This window comes from Meleagris gallopavo, chromosome 4 (genome assembly GCF_905368555.1).
Source record: "Meleagris gallopavo chromosome 4, MGAL_WU_HG_1.1, whole genome shotgun sequence".
In the NCBI taxonomy this organism is placed as follows: Eukaryota; Metazoa; Chordata; class Aves; order Galliformes; family Phasianidae; genus Meleagris; species Meleagris gallopavo.
Window position 1 is genome coordinate 15,776,569 of NC_139407.1, and position 25,120 is coordinate 15,801,688.

Here is a 25,120-nt window from a genome sequence, read left to right on the forward strand (position 1 = left end):
TTTTATTCCCTCACCTCTTCAGTGGTACTTAAAACTGGATTAAGTTACTGAGGTAATTTATGGTAGATCCTTTTGTTTCCTTTTTGTGTATGTATACTTTATACATGTTGTTCTTGGCTGGACTGGAAGAAGTGTTTCACAGTTCTTTGTTCTCCTATGTTTGCCTTGTATGAAGAAGATACACAGGGCCAGGCTCTCTGCTCTTCCCTATTTGTTGTTCAGAGCACTTCAGCTCATTGCCTCAGCCTCATCACAGCAGAGACAACCTTAACAAACAGTGTGCTAACATGCAAATGTCTGTACTGGGAATTGGCATTCTGGAGTAATTAGAACATGTTTTCTGGCTCTCAGTAGTTAAAAAGAATGTGCAATTGGATAATTTGGCTCCAGATATTGCTCCCCTGTGTTTCGATCTCCTGTTTCTTACACTGGTAGTTGATAGGAAATGTATTTAACACCTCCCATGCCTCTGGCTGGTTGCCTGTTTTTTTTTTTGTTTTTTTTTTTTTAACTAAAGCAGAATGTTTTTAGGTATGAAACAGCAGTTGTTTTCCAGCCTTGATCTGTTTCTCGAATGATGAAAGCTGATTATTTTAAATTTTATACTTACAAGTGGAAATTCTTGGAATTGTTAGTGCCCAACTCTTAAATCCGAAAGTACTTCAGTGTTTTCATCTCCCTACATCATGAATCTCTTATGCTTCACTGCAGACTGAATATGAACATTTCCCTTCTGTCTTCTCTAAACAGGTAGTACCTGCAGTTCATTTCATCACTTATAAATTGTGTCGAGGGAGGCTATTTTCACATAGAGTAGTAATAGCCAATTTTTCTCCTTCCTCTTAAAAAAAAAAAAAAAAAAAAAAAAAGCAAAAAAGAAAAACTACAATCAACAATATTTGAATAGCTGCTGGAACTTTCGCCCCTAGAGCTTAAAATCTTTCTCTTCTTCACAGAGGTATGTTATATTCATTAGCTGTTGAAGGCTTCATACTGTTCTACTATTTGGGGATATTTTTTGGTTGGTCCAGAGTAGAAGAAGACTGCTTAAAAATAGTCACTGTTATTGTTCTTGGAAGGAACAGCTAAGGAGAAAAAAAAAAGAAAAAAGGTTGTTTTTCTTCTTCAGATGCAGAAATCTGTTTTGATAGTGAATGATGGTCTGGAGCTTCTTAAACACTCCTAGTGATAAATAGATGGTTTTAAAACAATCGGCAATGGAAGAAAAAAACCTGCATGCATCATTGAAGGATAAATTGAATTCAGTGAGGAATTACTTCTAAAAGCAGTAGTGATCCCTTATGATGGTATTACGTGAAGTTAAAACATACTTTTTTCTGTGGAGTTGTCCTATATGTGACTTGTAGTTGGTATGTATCTTTTATTTCATCAAGATAAATATTAGTTAATGATAGTGCATAGTAAAGATGTCCTTTCAGTTGTATTATTTTGCTATCATTATTGGCTAGTGTATGTAATCACTGAATTGTGAATCAAGGAGATGCAGGTTTACTGGAAAATACCGTCACATGCGAAAATACCATCTCACTTGCATGTGTATTACCCATTTTTTCAGAAGACAATAACTGCATTACACATTGCAGAGGGCACAGAACTGAGAGAGAGTGGATGGTAGTCTAGAGGGTCGTGCTGCCATGCAGACCTGGAGAAATGGGCTGACAAGAACCTCAAGGGGTTCAACAATGGAAATTACTAAGTCCTGCATCTGGGGAGGAACAACCCAAGGAAGGTAAACAAAGGCACTAGCGTGCGTGCTGGCAGCTTGTCAGCTGAAGGTAGCTCTACAGAGTAGTTTCTTTGTAGTCTTGGTGGATACAAGTCGACCAAGAGCCTGCGTTGTGCCCTTGTGGCAAAGAAGGCCCGTGTTATACTGGGGTGCATTAGTTACGGTGTCCAGCAGGTCGAGATGGGCAATCCTTCCTCTCAGATTTGGTGAGTCCTCACCTCCTCTCCATGCTGAGATCAGTGCAGGGTTTTGCAAAAGAGGCATGGAGCTCGTGAACAGTGCCTAACAAGTGTCTATTGTGATGATGAAATTGGAGCATTTCTTCTATGAGCAAGGTAAGACTGTTCAGCCTACAGAAGAGAAAGGAGAGATCTTATTTGTATGTATGCTTGGTGGGAGAATGCTAAGAGAACAGAACTAGGCTCGTCTAAGTGGTGCCCAGTGCCAGGCTAGAGACAGTAGGTGCAAATTAGAACACAGGATGTTCTGCCTGAACACCAGTAAGCGCTTCTGTGAGGCTGTGGGCTCTCCTTGCAGATCTTCACAAGCTGCCTAGATGTGCTTCTGGGTGCCCTACTTTGGGTGCCCTGCTTGAGCAGAGTTTGGGCTTGATGGACTAGGATTTAAAGATGTACCTAATTTTCCTGTTGACCTTTCCTACGAATAGCTGGCTGCTGTGACTGTGAAGAAACACGAGAAGTACTCATGCTCCTACTGCATATCCAGATAGAAAGTTTCTGCCCCATTTGTTTTGCAGTACAGTTTAATTTGACTTGCACAACTATTTAGCTATTGTGTAATTGTACAAAATCATTCTTATTTTGACAGTGGCCTCTAGAGGTCCCTTCAACCTTAACCGTTATTCTGTAAATCTGAGGTTGCTACTTTTTTGTAGCGCTGGTTTGCAAATGAAACAGCAATTGTTTTTCCAGCACTACAAATTGAAGAAAATGATAAAGCCATTGCTAATTAAAAATAATAATAACTTCAATTTTCCAGTCTCCTTCTGGCAGAGGTATGCACATCTTATTTTCCCCATCATCTGTGGAACAAGCTATAGCACAGTGTGGGCAGGAGAGCTGGGCTTTGTTTTCAGGATGATATACACAAACCTAGCATTAGTTCAGCCTCCAAAAGCATTTTTTTCTTACCACTTTAGGTTCTTGTTGCAACTGAAAAGAGAAAGTTAAGAGAATGCTAAAGGTTGACAGAGGTCCTTGTAGAGTTTATGCACACAGCATAAGAATTTTGGGGATGATTTACAAATATAGAGTCTTTTACTTGTATTATTACCCTGAATATTTGATATACATATAATATAATGTCTCACCTCACTTACTATACACTGCAAACAAAGGGCATGGATTTTATTCACACTGGAAAAAAAAAAACAAACAACAATTTGGTTTTTTACAGCATGGAGCTAGGACAAAATGAAAGAGTGAGATGAATGACTGTAATGAGGAATTTTGCAAACTTTCCATGTGATATCCCAAAATAGGATTATAATTATGTGGCAAAATGCTCAGCAAAAATCAGTCAAAACATCTCTAACACTACTGAAAGTAGCGAAAAAATGAAGATTAGAAAATATGAAGTAAAAGAGATAAATTAACTAGCTACATGAATTTACCATTTCCACATGAATAATATCTTGTTTCTTTTTGTTCATAAGCTGTAGTGATAAGAGGCAGAGAATGAGTTTGTGTGGTCATTTCAGGAACAGTGCAGTAGACTGGACCAGCTGTTTATATTGGTGATTGGTAGGTTTTCAAATACCAGCTCAAGTAATTAAAATCTTTGCTTTTTCTATTTTCTTGACAAGTTCATGTGGTAAGGATAAATCTGTGAAGTTCTTACTGTCTTTTAAAATGAACACTCAGCTGAACACTTGAGTGGGTTATGGTTAAAAGGAGTAATCTTTTAGTGTATTGGTTTGATGTTATAAGGTCTGTAGTATTTTGGGAATCTTAAGAGATTCAGATTAATGAGTCCAAAATGTAGTCGTCATTAATTGGCTTTTTGGGTGGTAATATTACCCACTGATACATTAAAAAAAAAAAGAATAAAAAAAAAAATGAAGGCATATGAAAGAAATGAGACTTAAGAGAAGTTTGAAGTGAAGTATGAAAATAGTCTCCTTGAGTAGAGCCCATCCCTGTCATTGTTAAAGATGACTCTGCATTCAAGTGCATTCTCATTATTTTAATGAACGTTATGAACAGATAATAAAAGAATGCGCTCTAGGAGATAAAAATTAAATGCTGTCACTATTCATGACATTTTAGTTAATTATACTATCCCATAATGACTTATGACTGTTAGCACTGAGGCTCGAGATAAAAGGGGGGATCACAACAAGCTGTACCAAAGCTTATCTCTGACTTGAATGGGAGGATAATAAATTCCACGTGCACAGATCACCAGATGACCCGGGTTTTTCTTTAGCTGTAAATTAAGGGATTATACAATCCCTGTGTAGCATTAATTATTAAACAAAAGCGATTTTAGATTGTAATTCATTCATGAAATTTTATAAAGGCTGGTAGATGAGCGGTGTCATCTTTGTTACCTGCAATTTTTATTTTAACTCCTTTTGTAAACTGCTTTGATGGATTGTGGGTGATCGTACTCTGTTGTGCTATGTGATGTCAGCAGACTTTTTACAAGTAAATTAATGACATGATAGTCAAGTATCGCAACTTTTCTAAAAAAAAAAAAAAAAAGAAAGAAAAAGGAAATAATTATTTGCTTTATCTTTTTTTTTTTTTTTTTTTTAAATCAGCATTTCAGGTTAAAATGCAGGAGCTGAATTTCAGTATCACCCTTTGACAAACCTAACTTTTCACAATTGTTTGTCTAAAAACAAAGAGTCTAATCTATATAGATGTTTTTATTTGTACATATTCAGTCATTGGTTGTAGTGAGAAGATACTGCTTTGTGCTTTTCTTTATGCCTAACAAATAGCACCATGATAATACATCGTCTGCTGGTTGAATGCAAGATAGGAGGACAAAAATGACAAAATTCTTTTATTTTTATGTAGTATTTCTAGTTCAATGCATTTTGCATCAGTTCTCTCCACATTTTTCTGTGTAGGAACCTGTAACATATATTCCTCTTACATACCTGTAGGCAGTATGGCAAGTTTTCTTTTGGTATTAGCACGTTTTGGGGTATGGATTGCTGTGATAATGACCAAGTACTGAGTTAAACTGATTTCAAAATACAGAAGGTCATGTTTCACTACTCATTCACAAGTCATCTTATGTGTCTACCATGCGCAATGTGTGCATCAGTAATTAAACAAGTAGGCATAAACACTGAAGAACATAAAATGCATTAGGCATAATTACATGTACTCTGCAAAAAAGATTGTCTTCCTTTTAGAATAAGCCCATTGTTAGGATGTTTGTGCTTCTTGCTAAATGGCTCAGGATCACTCTAAAAAACAAAAGTACACATTTCAGACCTTTATTTCAAATACTCAATTCTTTTCTGTCCTATTACTTACAGTCAACTCTCAAGCTGCCTTAAAGCACTAGGCATTGCTCCAGGGTGTGTGTTGGGCATGCAATGTGTCTTGATGTGTGCTGAATTCATGCTGAATGTAATTTGAGTAAAACTCAGGGTAAAATGCCACTATTAGCTGTTCTGCATTGGCATCCAATCAAGGCAATATGGATGAAATTTTTACTTGAATTTTAGTCCTTGTGTAACTGAAGTGTGTGCAAATGATAAATTGCCTGTGGTCAGCAAGGAGAATGCATGTGATTGTGAAGGTTGGATGATACACTATCAGAAACAAGTTTTACACTGATAAATGTTACTGTTCAATATTCTCAGCTATCATAACCTTGTACAAATGTAAAATAGGTTTTTCCTGGCTTTTAATCCTTGAGAACTTGTGACAGTCATCCTTGTTACAGTTGATGTTATTGGCTGTGTGTACGCACATGTAAACCCCACAGCGATGTATGTTATGCATATAAATTGCTGTGCGATCTGTTTAAAAGATGAATCACCACATTTCTTCTTGTTCACATACGACATACAGTAGTACCATAAATGTATAATATGGGAAACTGGTGTGGTTTATTCGCTACAATGAGCATTTGCTTCCAACTTCTGCTTGGAACATAAAGGTACATCTTGGCTGTACAGGAAATTTCTACCTTTGAAACACCTAGCAGGAAGGGGTGGCTGCTGTGGTGCTATATTACTAGTGACATTTACAGCTGAGATTTTGGAGTATGTATAACTTCTAACAAGTATAGCTGCTTGTATGGAGGTCAGGTACTTCTGGGTGTTCATTTATTAGTGCTAATTGAGCTAGATGCTCAGTTGAAATATGTGATTGTTCTTCTAGTTGTAAATACCAACTGAGTCATATCAACAGGCACTTTAATATGTAAATAATTCGTATTAAGGGAAACTATGAATAAAAGTATCAGATATCACTCCTAAATCAGTTGGATTTGGCCTTTTTGGCTTAAAGTATGAGATGTAAGACAAAACTCATCAGAGTTTCTTTTAAGTACTTTATAATCCTCCTTAATTTCTATTCTCATTTTTAATCTGTGATGAAGAAAGAAGTGCATCGTATGCTAATTTGGAATTGGAAATACATGTGCTTCTAAGGACTCACATGAATCAAGGAGATATTGCAAATTGACATCATATCTTGTATCAGGTGAAACTTAGAAAATGAGAGTGGATGTACAAGTCTACGGGAAATACAAGTGCTACTTTATGAAATATAGAAACAGTAATGTTTTCCTCACAGATGACTACACCAAAGTCTGGAAAATCATTTCTATTTTGGTCTATCACAGTATGACTTATTACATGTATATATTTATGTATACACATAAATTTATACTTTTTTTCTTTGAGCATCTAAAATACACCCTAATGTCACTTTAACACTGGGATTTTTATCTTTGCAGTTTGTCGAGAAGACTCGTACCAGTCAATAGTCTCATGTGCTGCTGTAGTACTTACCCCAACAGTGGATACAAGGAAGAAAGAACAGATGCTAAAATCTGAAACATCTAAACAGTGAGTTATTCAAATAACATGATTATTTATGAATGCAGTGTGAACAAGGGCTATATTTATTCTTGTGGATGTATGTTTACGCCTCATTTCTGTTTCACTAGGGGTTACACTTAAGCATTCCCATAACCAGAAATTGACCTGTGACTAGGCTGCTTCTTTTTTTCACTAGTCTACCTTTTTATCCAAGGCTTTGATAATGAAGTATACAAAAAATGTGCTCCTTTATCCTCTGAAAAATTTACTTTTTAATAGGCTTAGCAGAAGGATTCGCTTTGTTTAAATAATCCTCTCATTCATCTCAGTTTTTAGTTGCTTTTTAGAAAGATCTTAGTTCCTAAAAGTTCCTAAATTTGAGATATTTCAATATTTTTCAGTGCCTATTTTTACTACTGTGTTATAAGGTATGATGACATCCTCAAAAATACGGTAGTGATCTTCCACACAAATTCTAAGAAATGGAGTATAATTTGATATCATATGTTAGACAAGAATCGTACCCAAAACATATCAGACAGGTTGGTTGTTCCCTAACACTTTTGACATGGTCCCGTACAACATTCTTATTTCTAAAGTGGAGAGATTTGGCATGGTAGGAACCAGAGGGTTGTGGTCAATGGTTCTGTGTCCAGTTGGAGGCCGGTCATGAGTGATTTCTACCAGGGGTCTATCTAGAGTCTGGTACTCTTCAATTTCTTTATCAATGGCCTGGATAGTGGGATTAAGTTCATCCTTGGCAACTTTGTGCTGCAGTGGATACAACAGAAGGAAGAGATGCCACCCAGAGGAACCTGGACAGCTTGAGAAGCAGGTACACGAAAACCTAATGAGGTTTAACAAGGCCAAGTGCAAGGTGTTGAACTTGGTTCAGGGCAATCTCAGGTATGCATACAAACTGGGAGAAGAACTCCTTGAGAGCTGCCCTGTAGGGAAGGTCCTGGAGATCCTGATGAATGCAAAGCTGCACATGGAAAAAAAAACCCACACCATCAAAAATTCAGTGAATTAGATATTAGACCTGAAACCTTTGGGTCAGATTGAAATGTGTGCACTGTCATATCTGTTACTAGTTATACAGTGTCTTTAATGGGAGATGTAAAGTCTCTTTTCCTCATGTACATCTAGTCTTGATACAGGTCTATGGCCTAAGTCACTATCTTATTGTGGCCCCTCTTTCAATCTGATGGTAGAACTATTTCTTCCTAGTCTATCTGTATTTAAAAATTTAACGTCGTACATTGTCTGTCACCTATATGTGAAGTAACGTCTGAAATACTCCTAGCATCTATTTGATTGAATGGTTTTGTTATGTGGCTTTCTGATTATTAAGAGATTGGGAAGGCAGTAGGTTGCAGAGTATCTATGCTGAAATACTTCTGTGGTTAATTCAAACAATATAGTATGGTTTTGCCTCAATTCCATTAAAAAGTAAGCCTGCACTGTTATTTTATTGCCTTTTTTTCTCCACTGTCAGCAGTTTCAACATTTAATAATCTCTTATGAATTCAAAGGAAGGTCCTGTATGTGTTTACCAAGTACTTGAGACTTTTATGCTCAGCGGATCGATGTTTGCTGGCATTGCCTCGCCCTGCCTGTATGTGTGTGCGTGTGTGCGAGTGTGTGTGTGTGTGCCTGTGTGTGTGTGCGAACAGCAGATTTCCTGTTATGATAACACCTCCTTTTCCCCTTGTGATATTAGCAAGTATATTAATATATTTTGTTTTTTACTTACTATTTTATTCTTTACAACCTGACTAATGATATCCTCTAAGTTATTAGACATATATATAATACACTCAGATATCTAAGAAACGTGCTGTGGCCTCTGCTACAATTTGCACTTCTAAAAATTTAACTTGTAACTCTGGAGTTCTTTCATTTAAAAAAAAAAAAAAAAAAAAAAGGTTGTGCTTAGATTATTTTGTATATATGTGCATACGCAATGACGGTATTGTCATGTTTAAACCAACATTTCTTACAAATATATCAGAAATGAAACATATCTTTCTGGAAAAGTTTTACATATTCTAATCCGAGTTCAGTAATCTGTCTCTAAACATTCAGTGTAACTGTAGGACTGTAGGATGAACAAAGTATATTGCTTCAAGGAGATATGGAGTGCTGTGAAGCAGCAGTGTCCCATTTATTTCTGTCTTGTCACCTTATGCTTTTTACATGTAGATCTTTGTCCCCATACCTGCTTACAATTGAAGATTTAGAGATTGTCTAAATATCCAAGTGCCGTCTGTTTCTCTCCATTGTAGACATTAGGCAAGAGGGAAGCCCCTGACACACATCGAATTTGCTTTACAGTAGTACAGTATCCATGTTATCTGACCTGCACAGATGAATTGTAGTTACTTGTGTTTGTAATTACCTTACTGAAAATGACCTAATAACCTTTATGGCTTAGATTTTTATGCTTACTTTTGCATATGTACCTCAGTGGTTATGACTTGCCTGTCCCAAAATTGAATATCACATAGGATTGAGAAGTGGTCAGCTCTCTAGGAATGAGCAAATATTGCTGAGTTTTAGGACCTTGGACAGAGTATGCCAAGTATGTCAAAATGCTTTCTGAAACTATGTAAGGAAGCAACGTATAATCCAAGAGACACAAAAAAGTACAGATTAATGAAAATCAGATAATAAACAGTTGCAAATAATTAAAAACAATTATACTGTGTAAACCTCAGTGGAACTATATGCAAAACTTTCAGGACACAAGAAACTGTGATGCCTGGGTGAGGAAAAAATACCTTTAGTGTGAATTGCATAGTATTTGACTAAGGATGTTTGGACTTAAACAGAAGCTGTTTAGTGACTTTAAATAATGCACTATATTTAATTAATGTAATTTTACTCTAACCAGCAAAATATTATGCCAGAAATGGTAGCAGCAACACGTAATTCTTTGAAGTGTCAGTGATTAGATAATTGGGGATTGGAGAAATAAAAGGCTGTTTTTTTTTTTCCCTTTATTTTTCTTGAACTTGCAAAACATTTCTCCAGGAGGCAATTTCTTAATGATACCAAGGGAATTGTGCAGGGAGTCACAGTGACTGGTTAGGTGCTTACTCATGGGAATCAGGGTAACGGAGAGAACTATACCTTTAAGCAGTGTACTGCACTGTTTAGTACAGGTGATCAGTTTTGGCATCTCAGAAGGTTTTTGTGTATGTACAATGGCTGCTCCAAAAGTAATGCCTTCTGCTTTATTATTTTAGCCCATGAAATCAGACCATCAGTTGGTGTTATGGCAATAGAGGTTGAACCTTCCTTCCAATGTTTTATTGCGACACAACAGATGGCAGCAGAGGGGGCAGTCTGACAAATGGCATCTGACGTGTATATGGAGCAAAGATGTGTAACTGAAATCCTCCATGCAGAAAACACTGCACCCAATTAACACTGATTGATAGTTGCTGAAAGTTTGTGGAGCCCTAAGAGTGGATGTGAGCACAGTGAGGTGGGGACTCACTGCATTTTGGTGCATTTTAGCAGTAACCATAGCAGCAGTGTGTCCCCTCCACTGGTGAGATTTTTACAAGCAAAGCATGAGGCTCTTGTTAATTGCCAACAAAAATGCATAGCTAATGGTGGTGACTATGTTTCATCAAGAGAAGTGTGACCAGGAAGTTGAGGGAGGTGATTCTGCTTCTCTACTCTGCTCTCGTGAGACACATCTGGAGTATTGTGTCCAATTGTGGAGCAACCAGCACAAGAAGGACATTGCAGTGGCTCTGGAGCAGGGCCACAAAAATGATAAGAGGGCTGGAGCACCTCCCCTATGAAGACAAGCGGAAAGAGCTGGGGCTCTTGAGCCTGGAGAAGAGAAGGCTCCGGGGAGACCTTATAGTGGCCTTCTACTACCTGAAGGGAGCCTACAGGAAAGCTGAGGAGGAACTTTTTATAAGGGCATGTAGCAACAGGACAAGAGGAAATGGTTTTAAACTGGGCTTAAATTTAAAAACCAGATTTAGACTAGGTATTAGGAAGAAATTCTTTACTGTGAGCGTGGTGAGACACTGGAACAAGTTGCACAATTAAGTTATGAATTTGCCCTCCCTGAAAGCATTCAAGGCCAGGCTGGATGGGGCTTTGAGCAACCTGGTCTAGAGGGAGGTGTGTCCCTACCTATAGCAGGGTAGTTAGAAGTAGATGATCTTAAAGGTCCCTTCCAGCTCAAACCAAATTCCCTAATTGTCTGATCTTCAATTTGTGAAAATTTAATTGTTGCATTTGAAGACACTGATGATGCTTTTTGATTTTGGCAGCCTTACCTAATTTTTTTCAAGGGAAAAAAAAGAAAAAAAGTATTCTACTATTTCTTTCACTTGCAGGTTTTCTTTTCCTTTTTCTCTCCTTCCATCTTTTACTTCTATATAGATAGTATTTAGATAAATTTCTGGGAATAATTTTTTCCCCTTGAAGTGACTATTCTTTTCTCTGCCCCTGAGAATAACATGAAGAGTGATTCTCTAATGTCAGGTTGTGGTACCCCACTGCAAGGTTTGTATCTGGTTTGACAGTTTTTTCAAGCAGGCTTGTTTTGGTAATGTGTAAAATGAATGCTTTTCAGACTCATTTGGACAATCTGTTAAAAGATGATTGAACCGTTTCAGTTTCCAAGACAATTGTGATGATCCGCTCTGAAAGCATGCGTCACTCCTTGCGTAATACTAATGGTATATGGATGCCTGTTGTTGCTCTGGAAATACATCGATTTGAAAGCTGTGGTTCCAAAGAAGAGAAGCAGTAAAAGACACATCAGCTGAATTGCAGTATCCTTAGCATAGCATTTTAGTGATACATAAGAGGTAGAGGGGATAGAATTTATATCAGTTTCTTCAAAGCAAGCACTTCAAAATTGGGTAAAGAGTTTGTAGTGCAATATACTTAAATTGTCAGTTGTCACATGTGTCATCAAAATCACTTCCTGAACTGATAGGAATCAAATATATTTATATAAGGGTCAAATACATTCCAAAAATTGTTTCATGTATGTGGGTACTGGAGCTCTTTCTTGGGGAACCAGGTGGGCCTGTCTCCTGTGGGCTCAGGCCTGAAGGGTGTGCTGTGCACATGACAATGTCTTCATTGTTCTGTGCTCTCACCCATTCTCTTCATGAGCCACTTCTTCTGCTTTTTCTCACCATGCACAGCAGTGTGATGGAGCTCAGTCATCTCTCCTCCCTGGCTCTCGTGCTCCTCACAGTACCCTGCAGCACCCCGTCCTTTGCTGGTGGTTGTGCAGATGTTTCTCTTTGTAAATTTGAATTGCACAGTAATTGAAATTTCCGTGTTGTTTCCTTCTTTTATCTGTGGAAAATAGTCTAAGTGCTGCCTCTCATTCACATGACAGACCATCTGCAGATATGGAAATTGCAGTAGATATGTCTGGGAAGGTACCTTCTGAAGTAGGGTAGAGTCTGTGACTAAGGCGAGGGCCTTAGTGAGCAGATGGGTTTTGCATGTTAATGTATTTCTTACCTCAGAAGATTTATATATATCCTAGTTAAGAAATAGGGAGCAAACTGTGTTTTTCATAGTAATAGGTGTTGATTTCCTTTGTTAAAGTTAGGCTTAGTGAAATACTAGTTTCTTTTTGAAAAATGTAAGTATCTCTTGGAAAAATATTTTCTGCTAGATTTTTGAATCTTTAATTTTTATACTAGAAAGAAAAGCATATTGTAAATATATAACTGAGTATATTCACTGTGTAACAAATCGATAATAAAAACGTAATCAATGTAATAAACAACAAATGAACTTTTTATTTAAAAGGCGCCATTAAGCTGTTATATTTGATTAAGAACTCATTTTTTGATTATTCCAATTCCTCTTCTCTCTGCAGTAGAGCAGAGGGAAAAACAAACTATAACTCATGGACACAACAGTCCTATAGATTCAATGTACATCAATGTATATTATGTGCTTTTTGCACATAATAGGAAAATGAGTTATTTCACTCTACTCATATACTCATTTCTAGAATGGAAAACATTTCAGAAAATAGGAAATATATTTCTATTATTTCTATTGTTTTCTGTGTCCTGCCACTGACAGTAGGAAAATGAATTTTGTACATTTGCAAAACAGCTGATGGTTGTGCGAAGAAAATAAGATAGTACAGCAAAGCAAATAAGGCAGAAATTGTGTATCTGATTGTAGAGTGTTCTCATGTTTCTTGTCAGTCACAGTAACCAGCTATTCATAAGAAAAACTGGCAGAAAAACAATCTAGATAAGGATTTATGTAAGAACATATTAACCAGATCCACATTCGGACAGTTTTTGAAGATGCCCAAGGAAGGGGGCTCCACAGTCTCTATCGGTAGCCTGTGCAAGTGCTCAGAAGGCATTTGAATTATTACTGATATGACTGCACTCAGTGGTATTTCTTTAAGAGTTGAAGGTGTGGTATATTAATTAATGTGCTTAATTGAATCAAAGTATGGAGGGTCAAGAATGCTACAGTATTTCCATATTGGAATAATTGTGCTTACTTCAAAAGAAGGCTATTGCATTGTATCATTGTGTAGCTAACCTTAGTTAATGAAAGAAAATTAAGGAAATGAAGATGTGTAGAGAATGTAATTGCTGAAGGATGGTGTGTCTGAGTTACAATTATATAGAACTGTTGAAGACTAAATAGTTAAAATAGCTTACATCGGCAGAGGGTGCAACTGAAGTTGACTTGAAGTAGTGAACTATGCAAACTGGGCATAATGTAATTATGGCCACGTGGAATACAACTTTCCCCTGCTTCATCAGCTAGAAATGGACAACATAATTGCATCAATGGCTACAATTTCTTAATGAGATCTGAAGTCTGAAGTCAATGCAATAAAAATTTTCTCAGTAAACTACCGTTAAATTTAGAAAATGACTCTGGTTTAGCCTCAAGCAACAGTAAAATGTAGTTTTGTTCCACCCATATCCCTACAATTATATAAATTTCTAATTTTGTAATTATTCTTGTTTTAGCCATATCGCTGATAAGAATGTCTTTCAGAGTAGGATCATCCATATAGCCTAAATTATTTTTTTTTACTCCTAATTTAAATCAAAATCAATGCATTCTCATGCGTTGTTATCTTCATTTTCTGTGAATCATCATGTTCTCCATTGAACATTTCTGCCATATTTTTAATCGTGTGATTTTCTCATACTTTGACTCCAGAAACTTACCAAAATAAAATACATCAAAATCAGTAATTCTGAAGTATTTAATTAGAGATCTGAATTGAAACGATGCCGACTGTCACCCCAGATACATAGATAAAGTCAAGTGCTCAATGTACATTTGGTTCAAGAATGGAAAATGTATTGTACCATAATGCTTAAATTATTCTGCTTTCAGGAAGTTGTTGAAAATTATGAGTCAGACAGAATCAACTCAAACACAGCAATCAACACCTGGTCTCCTTGGCTAAGAGATGTACAGACTTCAAAAACACTGGTGGTGTGCTGTACCAAATATCAGAAACTTATAGAAAGGAGGCTTTTTGCTAAATTATCTTTTAATGTGTGAAATCAAAAATATGTACAACTGGCTTGAGCTAATTTGTGTTGAAATATGTAGTAGGAATATGAACAACTTGTCTAAGCTAATGTCCTTGAGTATTCATTGCAAAATATTCTCAGAATATACATTTCAATTGGAATGTAACAACACATAGTTATGACTGGACATGACATTTGTTTGAATTTGAGTTTTGAGCTTTTTAGTGTGTGATGATATTTGAATGATTATGTATATGTATTAGGAGTCCTTAATCCTACCTGACTCCTTGAAAAAGACACATTGCTGTAGGCAATGCAATCAGAAATGGTTGAGAAGTTCTAGGAGGCTGAGCAGCTGGAACAGGACTGTACAGGTGGATGTTTGCTATTTTATCTGGAGATCTACATCTAAAGAATTGCTTTTCTAAATTGTAGCACATGTTACTTAAAAAGTTTTATTTCTATAAATTATGGTTCTCTCCATTATCTTATGTGGCAGCTACTGAAGTCCTGAAGAGGACACGTTTCGATAGTCTATTCATATGCCATACTACAGCAATTACGAAGGCAGCGTTACACCCCATGTATGGTTAAACTTGATGCCCAGTTCTGCCTAATGAGAATTTACAATAATTGTGAGATTTCACCAGAGACATATGTTTTAAAAATGTAGAACTGAGAACTCCAGATAAATGCGCATTTAACTCAGGTGGGAGAATGAGTGAAGTGCCAGCTGTGACTATTAACTCCCTTTTCTTGTATGCCAAAACTTTAAGAGCACACAGAAATTATGGCTGTAAATTTGAGACAGAAATATTTGTTTAACTTCTTTGATTCAAGCTTGCACAAAATTAATTGGAAGTGCATGATATTAGATAAGTGCTCCAGAAACAGAATTGTACTTTCTGGCATGTAAAGGCATCTGTTGTTGTTAAGCTGTAATTAAAGTCATGTTTGAGCCACAACCAGTGATTGTGTGAGCTTTATCATCTCACTGGGAGTTTAAGCCAGGTTTGGGCCTATGCTTTATTGCAGCAAAAATATCAGTTTGAGGTGTTCTGAGGTGGTAATGGGTCGGGAGAAGGGACCAAGAGGATAATTAGCTTTCCAATTTAGAAGTGTGTGGTGTTTGTATTACAGTTAATCCCTAGTTCTTACAAAATAGATTTCAAAGCATAATTGCAGCTCAAATGTAAAAATTAATCAGCTATGTTATTATTTGTGAACAATTAAGCGTCGTAAAATGGGAAACAAATATGAAGGAAATATGTTTGTAAATGCAGTGCTAAGCCTGAAGTACTTTATTTGGTTAGACAAATGCATTGTAGATTAAAATTAGTGGAAAAAAAACAGATTACAGATCAGGGATTTATTTGTTTCACTTTCACAGTAATTTGATGATATCTCTGAAGCATAACAAAGAACAGAATTTCTTGGTAATTTCTTATTCACGCTGAAAGATAGGAGGGAAAGAGGAGGGATGTCAGAGACATGTAGGTAGATTTGCAATTGTGATTGTATGTTATAGCTGTTGAAGTATGTTCTTTTCTTAACTCAGTGTCTCCTTTCAGTGAAAACATACTCAGATATTCTTTTAAATATGATCAGTGAAAAACTGCATTGTGATTGTGTTACCAATTTTACTGAGGGGTTTTCTAAGTCCTGTACTTTGTAGAGCATTTCTAAAAACTGTTATCCTGCACAGTGGCTTTCTTAATCAACTTTGTTAGCAAATACTGTGCTAACGAAAGTCTTAATATCGTGATTTAAGTAGAAGTACTGCTGCAGTAAATTTAATTGAATCAGCATGCTTCTTAGAATATAGAAATAATGTAGAAGGAATGAATTACATGTAAATTGCATGAAAAGTGTGCATACCTGCTGTCGCGTTGTGCTTGTATGGGGAGGGAGGAGGTGACCATGCTATGTTTAGCATACCATCAGTGGGATTTCACATTTGAATTTGCAAAACGAGATGAGGAGAGATGCAACTGGAGTGTGCATAACCTATAAGCAAGATTTGTTCTGTCTTGCAGAGTGAAAAGAGGTATTAGAGAAAGCATAGAAACAATTTTAAGAACAGCTTTGTTACCATCGCTTCCAGCTCCTTTGTTTAATTGTTTCTTTCATTCTTCTTTCTTCCCTGGGGATAATGAAGGTATGGAGACAATATCACCCTTGTTCCTGTAGTTACATTTTCAGTGTACTTATGAGTAGCTCTGGGAGTATGGATTTTAGTAAATCTATATATGTTTACATTGAGAATTGAGTACATTGTGATTTACTTGCATGGATTTACTGACTGCGGAGGTGGTTGACTGTAAGTAGAAAGGTGAAGTGATAGTGTTGATGTTTTTTTTCTTTTTCTTCCTCTCCTGGCTTTTTCCAGTTGGTCTAGTGGCCATGTCAGCCAGCATTTGTGAGATATAAGACACCTACAGCATAAAGAAGGAAAGCTAGGAGATGGGCAGGAAGGAAGCAGAGGAGGTAAAATTGAAGCAATGCTACATTAACACATTAGGACACAGGCAGTGTTGGTGCACTTGGTTTGTTTGAAAGAGAAATTGGCAAGTAGATTGAAATAAAGTTATAAAACCAAATTATTGTATTAAGTAACAGTTCATATAAGATAGCTGAATGGTGCAAAATTTACCTATATGTCTATGAAACAGATGTGAGTTTTTCTTTGTGTGGTATAGGATGAGGATGCAACTGGGTTGTGCTAGGAACATGCCTGTCCAGGCATGTAGCTACTATGGAACATTTCATGAAATTTGTGAGGGAAGCTTTTTTCTTTACCCATGCTGTACCTGTAAGTATTTTGTGTGTTACCCATGACAGGTTCATTTTACCAGTCTTATGCTCAAAGAAAGATTGTAACTTGTTTTGCTTTTATTTTAATCTTTCCTTTATGCATATACAATGGAGTAGTATATAGCTTTTGTTACAAATGAAAACTATTTGCTGCTGTTAAAACATTGATTAAATATGTAGCAGAATGTTTTACAAATATTTCCACCTATTTATAATTCAGATTTGGAGCTTCCCTCTCAGCAGTATACAACGTGAACTTTGTTCAATGTTTCCAAAAAAGAGAAGCTGGGAAAGAGAACTGTGCTTGCATCATAACTACTTTCTGTGTTGAACTGCTTAGTTAATTATATTTAGAAGTATGAGCAAGATGTAAATATTTATCTGCGTTTGTTCTAGCAGTCATGTCAGGCATTGCAATAGTGCAGTGGAGTTAAATCATTTACAGACTTCTGTAGTTCTCACAGAGCTCCATGTTTTGACCTGTGCAAATTAAGATCTCTTACTAAAAAGAAGCATGAATATATTAGACAGAAGAGATGGTTTTTCAAAAACAGATCAAAGTATTGCACGGACTGCGAGTTAACCTGCAGTTCTCTCTGTTATTTTTTTTGTCTGTGTTTTTTTTTTCTCCCTTCAATATCAGCTGTTTCTTATGTTCAGCAAATCCCCCAGACCCCAGGAAGATTCCTGGCATGAGCAAGACAAGAAGAAGGAAGAGAAACAAAGATTTAAAAAAATTACTAGGTTTGAGCTATGAGGTAAAAACAAAGGGAAGCCCAGGCAGGGGAAAAATAAGAGAGGTAGCTTTGAGGTAAATTTTCCTGTGTGTTAATCATTCATGCATATTACCTGCAATCTTGGCAAAACTACCTATCTGCCTACCTATTTATTTCTTTATACAGCAACTTAGAGAGTGTTTAACTGAAAATATGGCAGTGTTCATTTAACTCTGTCACACCAACCTGCTCCTCCAGATTTTACTATATCCTTTATTATAATATAAATCTTGATACGTTATTTTACCTTATGCCAAGTTTACTAATTCAGAAGATAATGAGTTAAGAAGGATTCATCTCTCCTGACAGTAGTAGGAGCAGATGTGACAGAGAGCTCAGTTCAAGGCCTCAAAACAAATATAATGAGAAGAAAGAACAGAAGGCATTCCTTTATTTTCAGAATCATTTCATGTAATTCTGACTGTATCTATCTAAACATTTAATACGCGCAATATAAAGCCAAAACAGGAGAAACAGAAGTCTTTTTTGCTGGATGTACAAATTGTATGGTGATGACAAGTTATTTTGTCCTACAGTAAGGTTCCCTAGTGGACCCTATTGATGAGGTGTACTTTAAGCCTTAATTTTGTAATCTTGATCTATTTTTATCATTTTCTCGGAGTTTACAATTAATAACTAGTACAGAAAATTGTATTATAACATTAATATTATTTATAATTTATTAATATTATTAATAATATAATAATTATAACAAGAAATTATAATATCAATAATTATAATTATAATATAATTTATTAATATTGCATATTTTTATAATATTATATACATTATTAATAATATTATTGTATTTAAAATGTGCCATGTACTTTCATAGCTGAATAGAAGTCACTTATTGTCAAAAGAACAGTACAACCCATTAGGGAGAACTAATGGTGAAGCTAGAAGATAGTATTTACGAATTGATGAGAATGCACTGTTTTTCAGAAGCAGGATTATTACTTTTTAAATCCTGTTCTGACTTTAAAGAAAATATTTATTTAAATGTATAAAATATAGCTAATATATACCTAATATATTTTTCTTTAATATCAGATGGAATTGAAATGTTATCATACAACTATGCTATGTGGTAATAAATACTATTTGTTGTGATTTTCAAGTTCTCTACCTTCAGCTCTGTTGCATTTCAAAATTATACAGTGCCATTATAATCTAGAGTAAATACAGTACAGAAACAACACCAAAAAAGTTTTATTTAATAAATCTTAAAAAGTCAAATCATAAATCTTAATCGATCTCACAAATTTCTTCTGTTTCTTAAAGACATCATTTTTTCTTTGTCATCGAAAGACAGAAATACATTTAGAAAAACTTGGAATTTGGTAGAAGCCAATTGCAAAAACGAATTACTAAGCTGAACCAGAGTTCAGAAAGTCTCAGAAAGGAGTCATATCCCCATTATAACAGAGAATTTTAATATTGATTTTATCAAGGTTTGTTTATCCTAATATTTGAAGATGCAATCAATAAAATTCACCTGCTTAAAGCAGTGTTTATTGTTTCCAACTTTGTACTATCTGTATATTTATGACTTTTTTTTTTTCATGTGATAGTACATAAAATGTACTAAATACTTTTAAATTTCAAATTTATAAAAGTTAACTTGAATTTGTAATGAATGGCTGATAAACTTCAGGGAATTTGTAATTTGGATGGAACTGAACACTTGATTCCATTTCTTGTAATACATTATACTTGAAAAAGCAACAATTAAATACATATAGAGTGGTTTCAGTCAGTGTGGGGACAGCTAAAGGTCTTTCAGCATTGCAAAGCACTTTGTATATACAAGAGAAATTGGGTTGATAGTTAAAGAAGCTTTGAAAGGATTCCAAGAAAAAGATGAAATAACATGAAATGTTTGAAACAAAAGCTTTTAAATGTCTCTGTACGATATGACTTTGTTAGTTTTTCATTTTTTTTTGTTCAGTCTTCCTGCTTCCCTCACTCTTTTGCTACTTACTGACATTAGGGATTTTGAGTTGTGTAGCACAAAGCACTTTGCAAAGAGGATTAATGAATGAAAAAGCAACATGGATAAATTATTTTATTTCTGGGGCCATTTACAAAAAATCTTATCCGTTCTCATAAATCTTGGTTCAAGGCATCTGTACTGTAGTTTCACACTTGCTTTGGCATACTTTGCTCTTCATGTGCTTAACCTGGAAATAACGTATGCACAAGCTGGGGGAGGACTATCAGTTTTGTGTTTCAGTGAAGCTTGAGTGTTATCAAGATAGGATTGCACAGTCGTTATGAATGCCATGCTTGCTTTTGCTAAATCACAGAATGATAGAATCACTAAGATTGGAAAAGACTTCCACGATCATCCAGTCCAACCATCTACCAGTCACCAGTATTTTCCACTAAGCAGTATCCCTCAGTATAACATCTAAATGTTTCTTGAACACAAATCTGGTGTTTGTGTTAGACTTATTATTTCTGTTATCTTTCTGGTCCTTCACATTATTGTTGTACCTTAATTCTGGTATTTGTTTAAAGAGAGAGTATCAGAGTGAGTACTTAAAGCATCAAGTTTGCAGTACTGCAGATATTAAAGTATTTAAAGTGTTTCTTATTAATCTAAAAAGGAGATTTTTATGCATTCTATGGGAAAATTTCTTGAAAAGCTTGATTATCAATTATACTGAGTCTTGTACTGAAACTAGTACAATCTGTGAGAGTTAGGAACTGAAATTTAGTCACTTGGAATAAGAGAAACTAGCTGGAGGTAATTAGCATGCTTACATTGATGATAGAACATGAAATTTTTAAAGGCGAATGTTCCTTGATGTCTTCTAAAAGAAACTGTCTGGAAGATGCATTATCCACTATTATTTTAAATATATGTTGAACAATTGTGTTGTTTCTGTATGCCTCTTTCAAACTAGATATTAGAGTGTGGATGTTGAGCTACAAACAGCAGTTAAATTAACTTTTCTAATGATGTCATCTTGTATTCTGTATGTGCTTTTGAATGGGAATACATACCTGTCAATGTGAAGTGCCATACAATGTGTTTATTTTTCATGATGAAGGAAGAGTATGGTAAGTTGAGAAATGTATGTTCAGGGATATTTAGGATCTATGTAAAATCTTAACTCTTTGACATTAGGTATTATATTTCAATCTGTCAGTCTTATGAGATTGACATGCAGCATTTTTCACACTTGTATATGAGAAAAAGGGAAGATTACTTGTTGTGAGAAGTGCTCTTTTACTATTTTAATTATTTCCCACTCTCTCTGTATCTCTGTAGTCTTGAGTGAATTTGAGTTCCAGATTCATTGCTGCTTGCTTAGGATCTTTCCTATGCTTGTGTGTACTACATGATGCCATAAAATCAGGGAAGTTTTTTTATATTCTCCAGGCACAATGTTGTAAGCTGAAACCTTCTGGATTCTGCATTTTGGGAGAAAGAAAAGGTTTTTCTTTAGCGTAACCTTTCATTTCTCAGACAAACTGGAAACTGTTGTCAAGAATGAACAAATAAGGAACTACTAGGGAGTTGAATGAGCTCAGTGACCTGTTCACAGCTTTCCAAATATTCCCTGACCTTGACATCTTTCTCTGTGATGATTTGGAATCTCTGAAGGTATTAAGTTGTATTACTGATGGTTTTGTGTTGTTCTCCTTAGAAGTCCTTTGTGAACCTTTCTCAAACTTCCACCAATCACCAGCATTATCTGTTTTAAATATTTCCTTGCTTGAACCTTATTTCCTTTCATCTAGACTGGTAGTGGAACTGGTAGCAAGAGAGCAAAGCAAGTGCAGGAACTGCTCAGTTTGTCTATGTAGATTTAGGAGGAATGAACAGCTTTTCCTGGTATGTCCTTTTCTAGCTTTGACAGTAAACCAACATTATTCTTCTTCACTCATCTTCAACTGCTTCAGAGATGACCTCAGTACATTGCTAAAAAATAAAAGACAAGAAGTCTGACGTTCAACAAGATAACATAATGAGTACAATTATACAGCTTGCTTTTCTCGTCTGAATTGGAACAAGTAATTTGAACTTAGCCATCGTGAAGGATTCATACATGGGGTTATGGGTACTCCAGTGATTTTGGACTGTCAGTATATTATAAAATGACTGGTTTCTTTTAGATGAAATAAGAGAAGCTTGCATCTATTAGGCTTGTAGATGCTATTGTCCTGATTTGCCACCTTCACATGTTTTCTTAAATGATTTTTGCAGAGTAAGCACAGGACAGAACAGGTTTTTCAGAAGGTTTATTTTTGTGCATTGTTTTTGCTTGCACTAACTATGCATGAGGCATGCTTCTATGGAAAGTCTGGAAGAGTTGTTCTTAAGGGATCAGCAAATTAAAATATTTATTTTATCTTGTCTTAAAAATATATATCCATGATATCCACACAAGTGTTTGTGTGGTGATCAGATTTAACTTCCTATGCCCTAGTCTGTATAAAGTTAGCCTAATTTGGGTGAAGAAAGTAATTTTCCCAAGATATCAAATGCTTTCTGAAATTATTTTCAAAACATATCTTCCTTATTACTTATAATGATAAAGTTATAAGTAAATAAGCAAAACAATCAGCAGTGTCTTATAAGTTAGTGTATTTACCATTATATGTTGCTTTTCTCTTTTACTATGTGCAAATTATTAAACTCTTATTGGCTCTTCCCCCAAACGATTAACTACTGTAGTAAACAGAAAGGATTTCCAATATATTGGGAAATACATATAGGCAAAGTATCTTCAGAGGTTTTTAACTGACCTTCAGTGAGGTTCATAAGGGTCGTAGTGTTGTCTACATTTTCCTTACACCAGAATAAAAACAGACTAATGACGTAGGCTTAAAGAACTCTTCTTAATGCAGAAAAAAATTCATACCTAGAGTGGAGAGAAGTGCATCAGATAAAATGGGATACCTGTGCAGTCCACATTGGATTCCTATGCACTTTGCAAACAAATCAGCTTGTCCAAAGCTATCCTATGGCTTATCCTCAGAGATGTCCTGCTTCATAATAGTGAACCTATAGAGATATTTCTCAAAGAATTAATATATGCAGCTATGCCTGTAGGTGTCAGTGGTTCAATATAGTGCCATGACAAAAAAACTAAAATAGCTACTAGGCAGCCTTCATTGGAGCCTAGAAACAACAGAAACCTTAGCCTTTGAAAGAAACCTTTGTGTTTACTCATTAGTGTTAGCAAAAAACATTTTATTTTGAATGAAATGCTGCCTGACTTGATGGGAGTATGTTTGCACAGTACTATTGTCATGAGTAAATAGTTAGTACTAACAGGTAACCTGTGGAAGATAGAAGATGAATTATTTTAAACAATTTTTTTTTTTTACTGAAATAGTTCAGTGTTTCTCTGATGCTTCTTTTCAAATATCTATATTTTTTTCTTTGACTTTATAGCTCTCCTTCTAAAGATTTTTTTTAAGTGACATTGGAGGGATAAAGCTTCGGTGTAAGAATGCATGCTTATCTCTGTTCAATCATGTTTTTGTTACAAGAGGGGTTATCTGCAGACTAATACAGCTGCTACATTTGGTGAGCCATCTAATCTTGAATCTGTACTTGCTTACATTAGGACAGTCTTTTCTAACAGGCATATGTATTTTTTGATCAGGACTGCTGCTGGAAAATATGCACTTCAGCCTTGTCTATTCTATGAATGCTGATGAGCAGAAAGCAAGTTTGCTGTCTTGCCATCTACTCCTCGGGTTTCTTAGGGTTATGAATCCCATTGTATATTGATGACACAGGGATAAACTTGTTCATTCAAGCATACCTATGAAAAATTCATGTTTGTTCTAAAGATCTGTCACCTTGGATGCATACTGGTGCTTTTATGAGCATGTCACATATTGGTTGAAGACTGTATTTTTTAAAATCTGAATCGTAAAGGATTCATTCATCTGTCAAAGCTAAAATAATGGAAAACCTTGAAGCAGTCAAGATTTTTATGAAAAATGTGACTGAAAATGATGTTTATCCTAAGATTGCTGATTTTTCTGGAAAGTGATGAACTAAGCTAGCTAAGAACAGTAACTTATAACCACGAGTTATACAGTTCAATAAATATAAAATGTGGCAACAAAAATTTTGTCTTCAAAAGACTTATAATTTTTTTCCCATTTCTTATATTAATGAAAATACAGTGGAGTTAGCTAAAGCTGTTCAGTAGTTGAGATTTGTTTTGTTGCTTTAATTTCCTGACATTCAAAAGTCTGCTTATTTAAAGATAAAAAACGTCAAATCTTGTATTATGCCAAATTCTTTTGCCCAGTACTTTGTATTGCCCAAGGCCACTTATCTGACTACCAACATCTAGTAGAAAATGTCTGTTCTTACACACATGTGGTCTTGTAAAATTGGGGCATTTGGGTGTTTTTTCGTGCTTGAAATTTTCATGCTTTGAGTTTAACAGAAAACATGACTTAACATAAATGCACTTATATTTGAAGTTAGCAAGTGTCATAATGAAGCTAATATATTTGCAAAATTCAAATGCCATGCTATGAAGATTTGCATGCTTGTTCAAATTTAAGCATATAACCAGTCCATTGAGATTTAAGCCTGTGCATAAGCCTTTGTGGCTGTTTTATCCAGTGTTCTTTCATTCAGAAAAGCAAACTGAGATGATATAGGTCTGTGAAATGTAAATATTTTTGTATAGCAATATTTAACGTAGTGACAATAAAAAGTGAAATAGAAATTAAAGATAAAATAATTCTTATTTCAACAGAACTAGTCAGCGTTTTTCTCCTTTCCAATGGAAGGAGAAGAGAGAAAGCTGTAATTATGAGGTGAAGGTTGTGTCCTTGCAAAGAACAGACATGATTTTCATTCTGAATAATTTAAGCAATTTCTTTCTTTTGAAGGAAAGATTGTAGAGCAAAAGAATCTCTTGTGCGATTTCAGCCATTAAAAAGATATTTGATGATCTCTTACCTTTTCTGTCCCTCATTACATGTACATTTAAAATTCACTTTAGATATTAATGATGCTTATAAATCCATTTGCCATCCATAGTGATTTCAGTAGGGAAGACTGAAGTCTTTCATTGTAATGGAGCTGCAACTAAGTATTAGTTATCAGATACTTAAGATCTGACTTCTTCCAAATGGGAGTGCTTAGTCTGGATCCTAGCCACTTGTGATAAAGATCCTGAATCATCTTTTGAAAAACAAGGGAATTACTCCTGGCATTCTAGTT

The 25,120-nt window shown here is 35.4% G+C and overlaps 1 protein-coding gene across 6 annotated transcripts in view; it reads left to right on the forward strand.

Moving 5' to 3' along the window:
* CCSER1 (coiled-coil serine rich protein 1) overlaps positions 1-25,120 on the forward strand; it is a 623,472-nt gene that overhangs the window by 161,796 nt on the left and 436,556 nt on the right. For all 6 annotated transcript variants that reach the window (XM_085222271.1, XM_085222272.1, XM_085222270.1 and 3 more), the window contains one exon: positions 6,698-6,809. In XM_085222271.1, the coding sequence (XP_085078397.1) occupies positions 6,698-6,809 (112 nt within the window). The remainder of the gene's footprint in view (positions 1-6,697; positions 6,810-25,120) is intronic.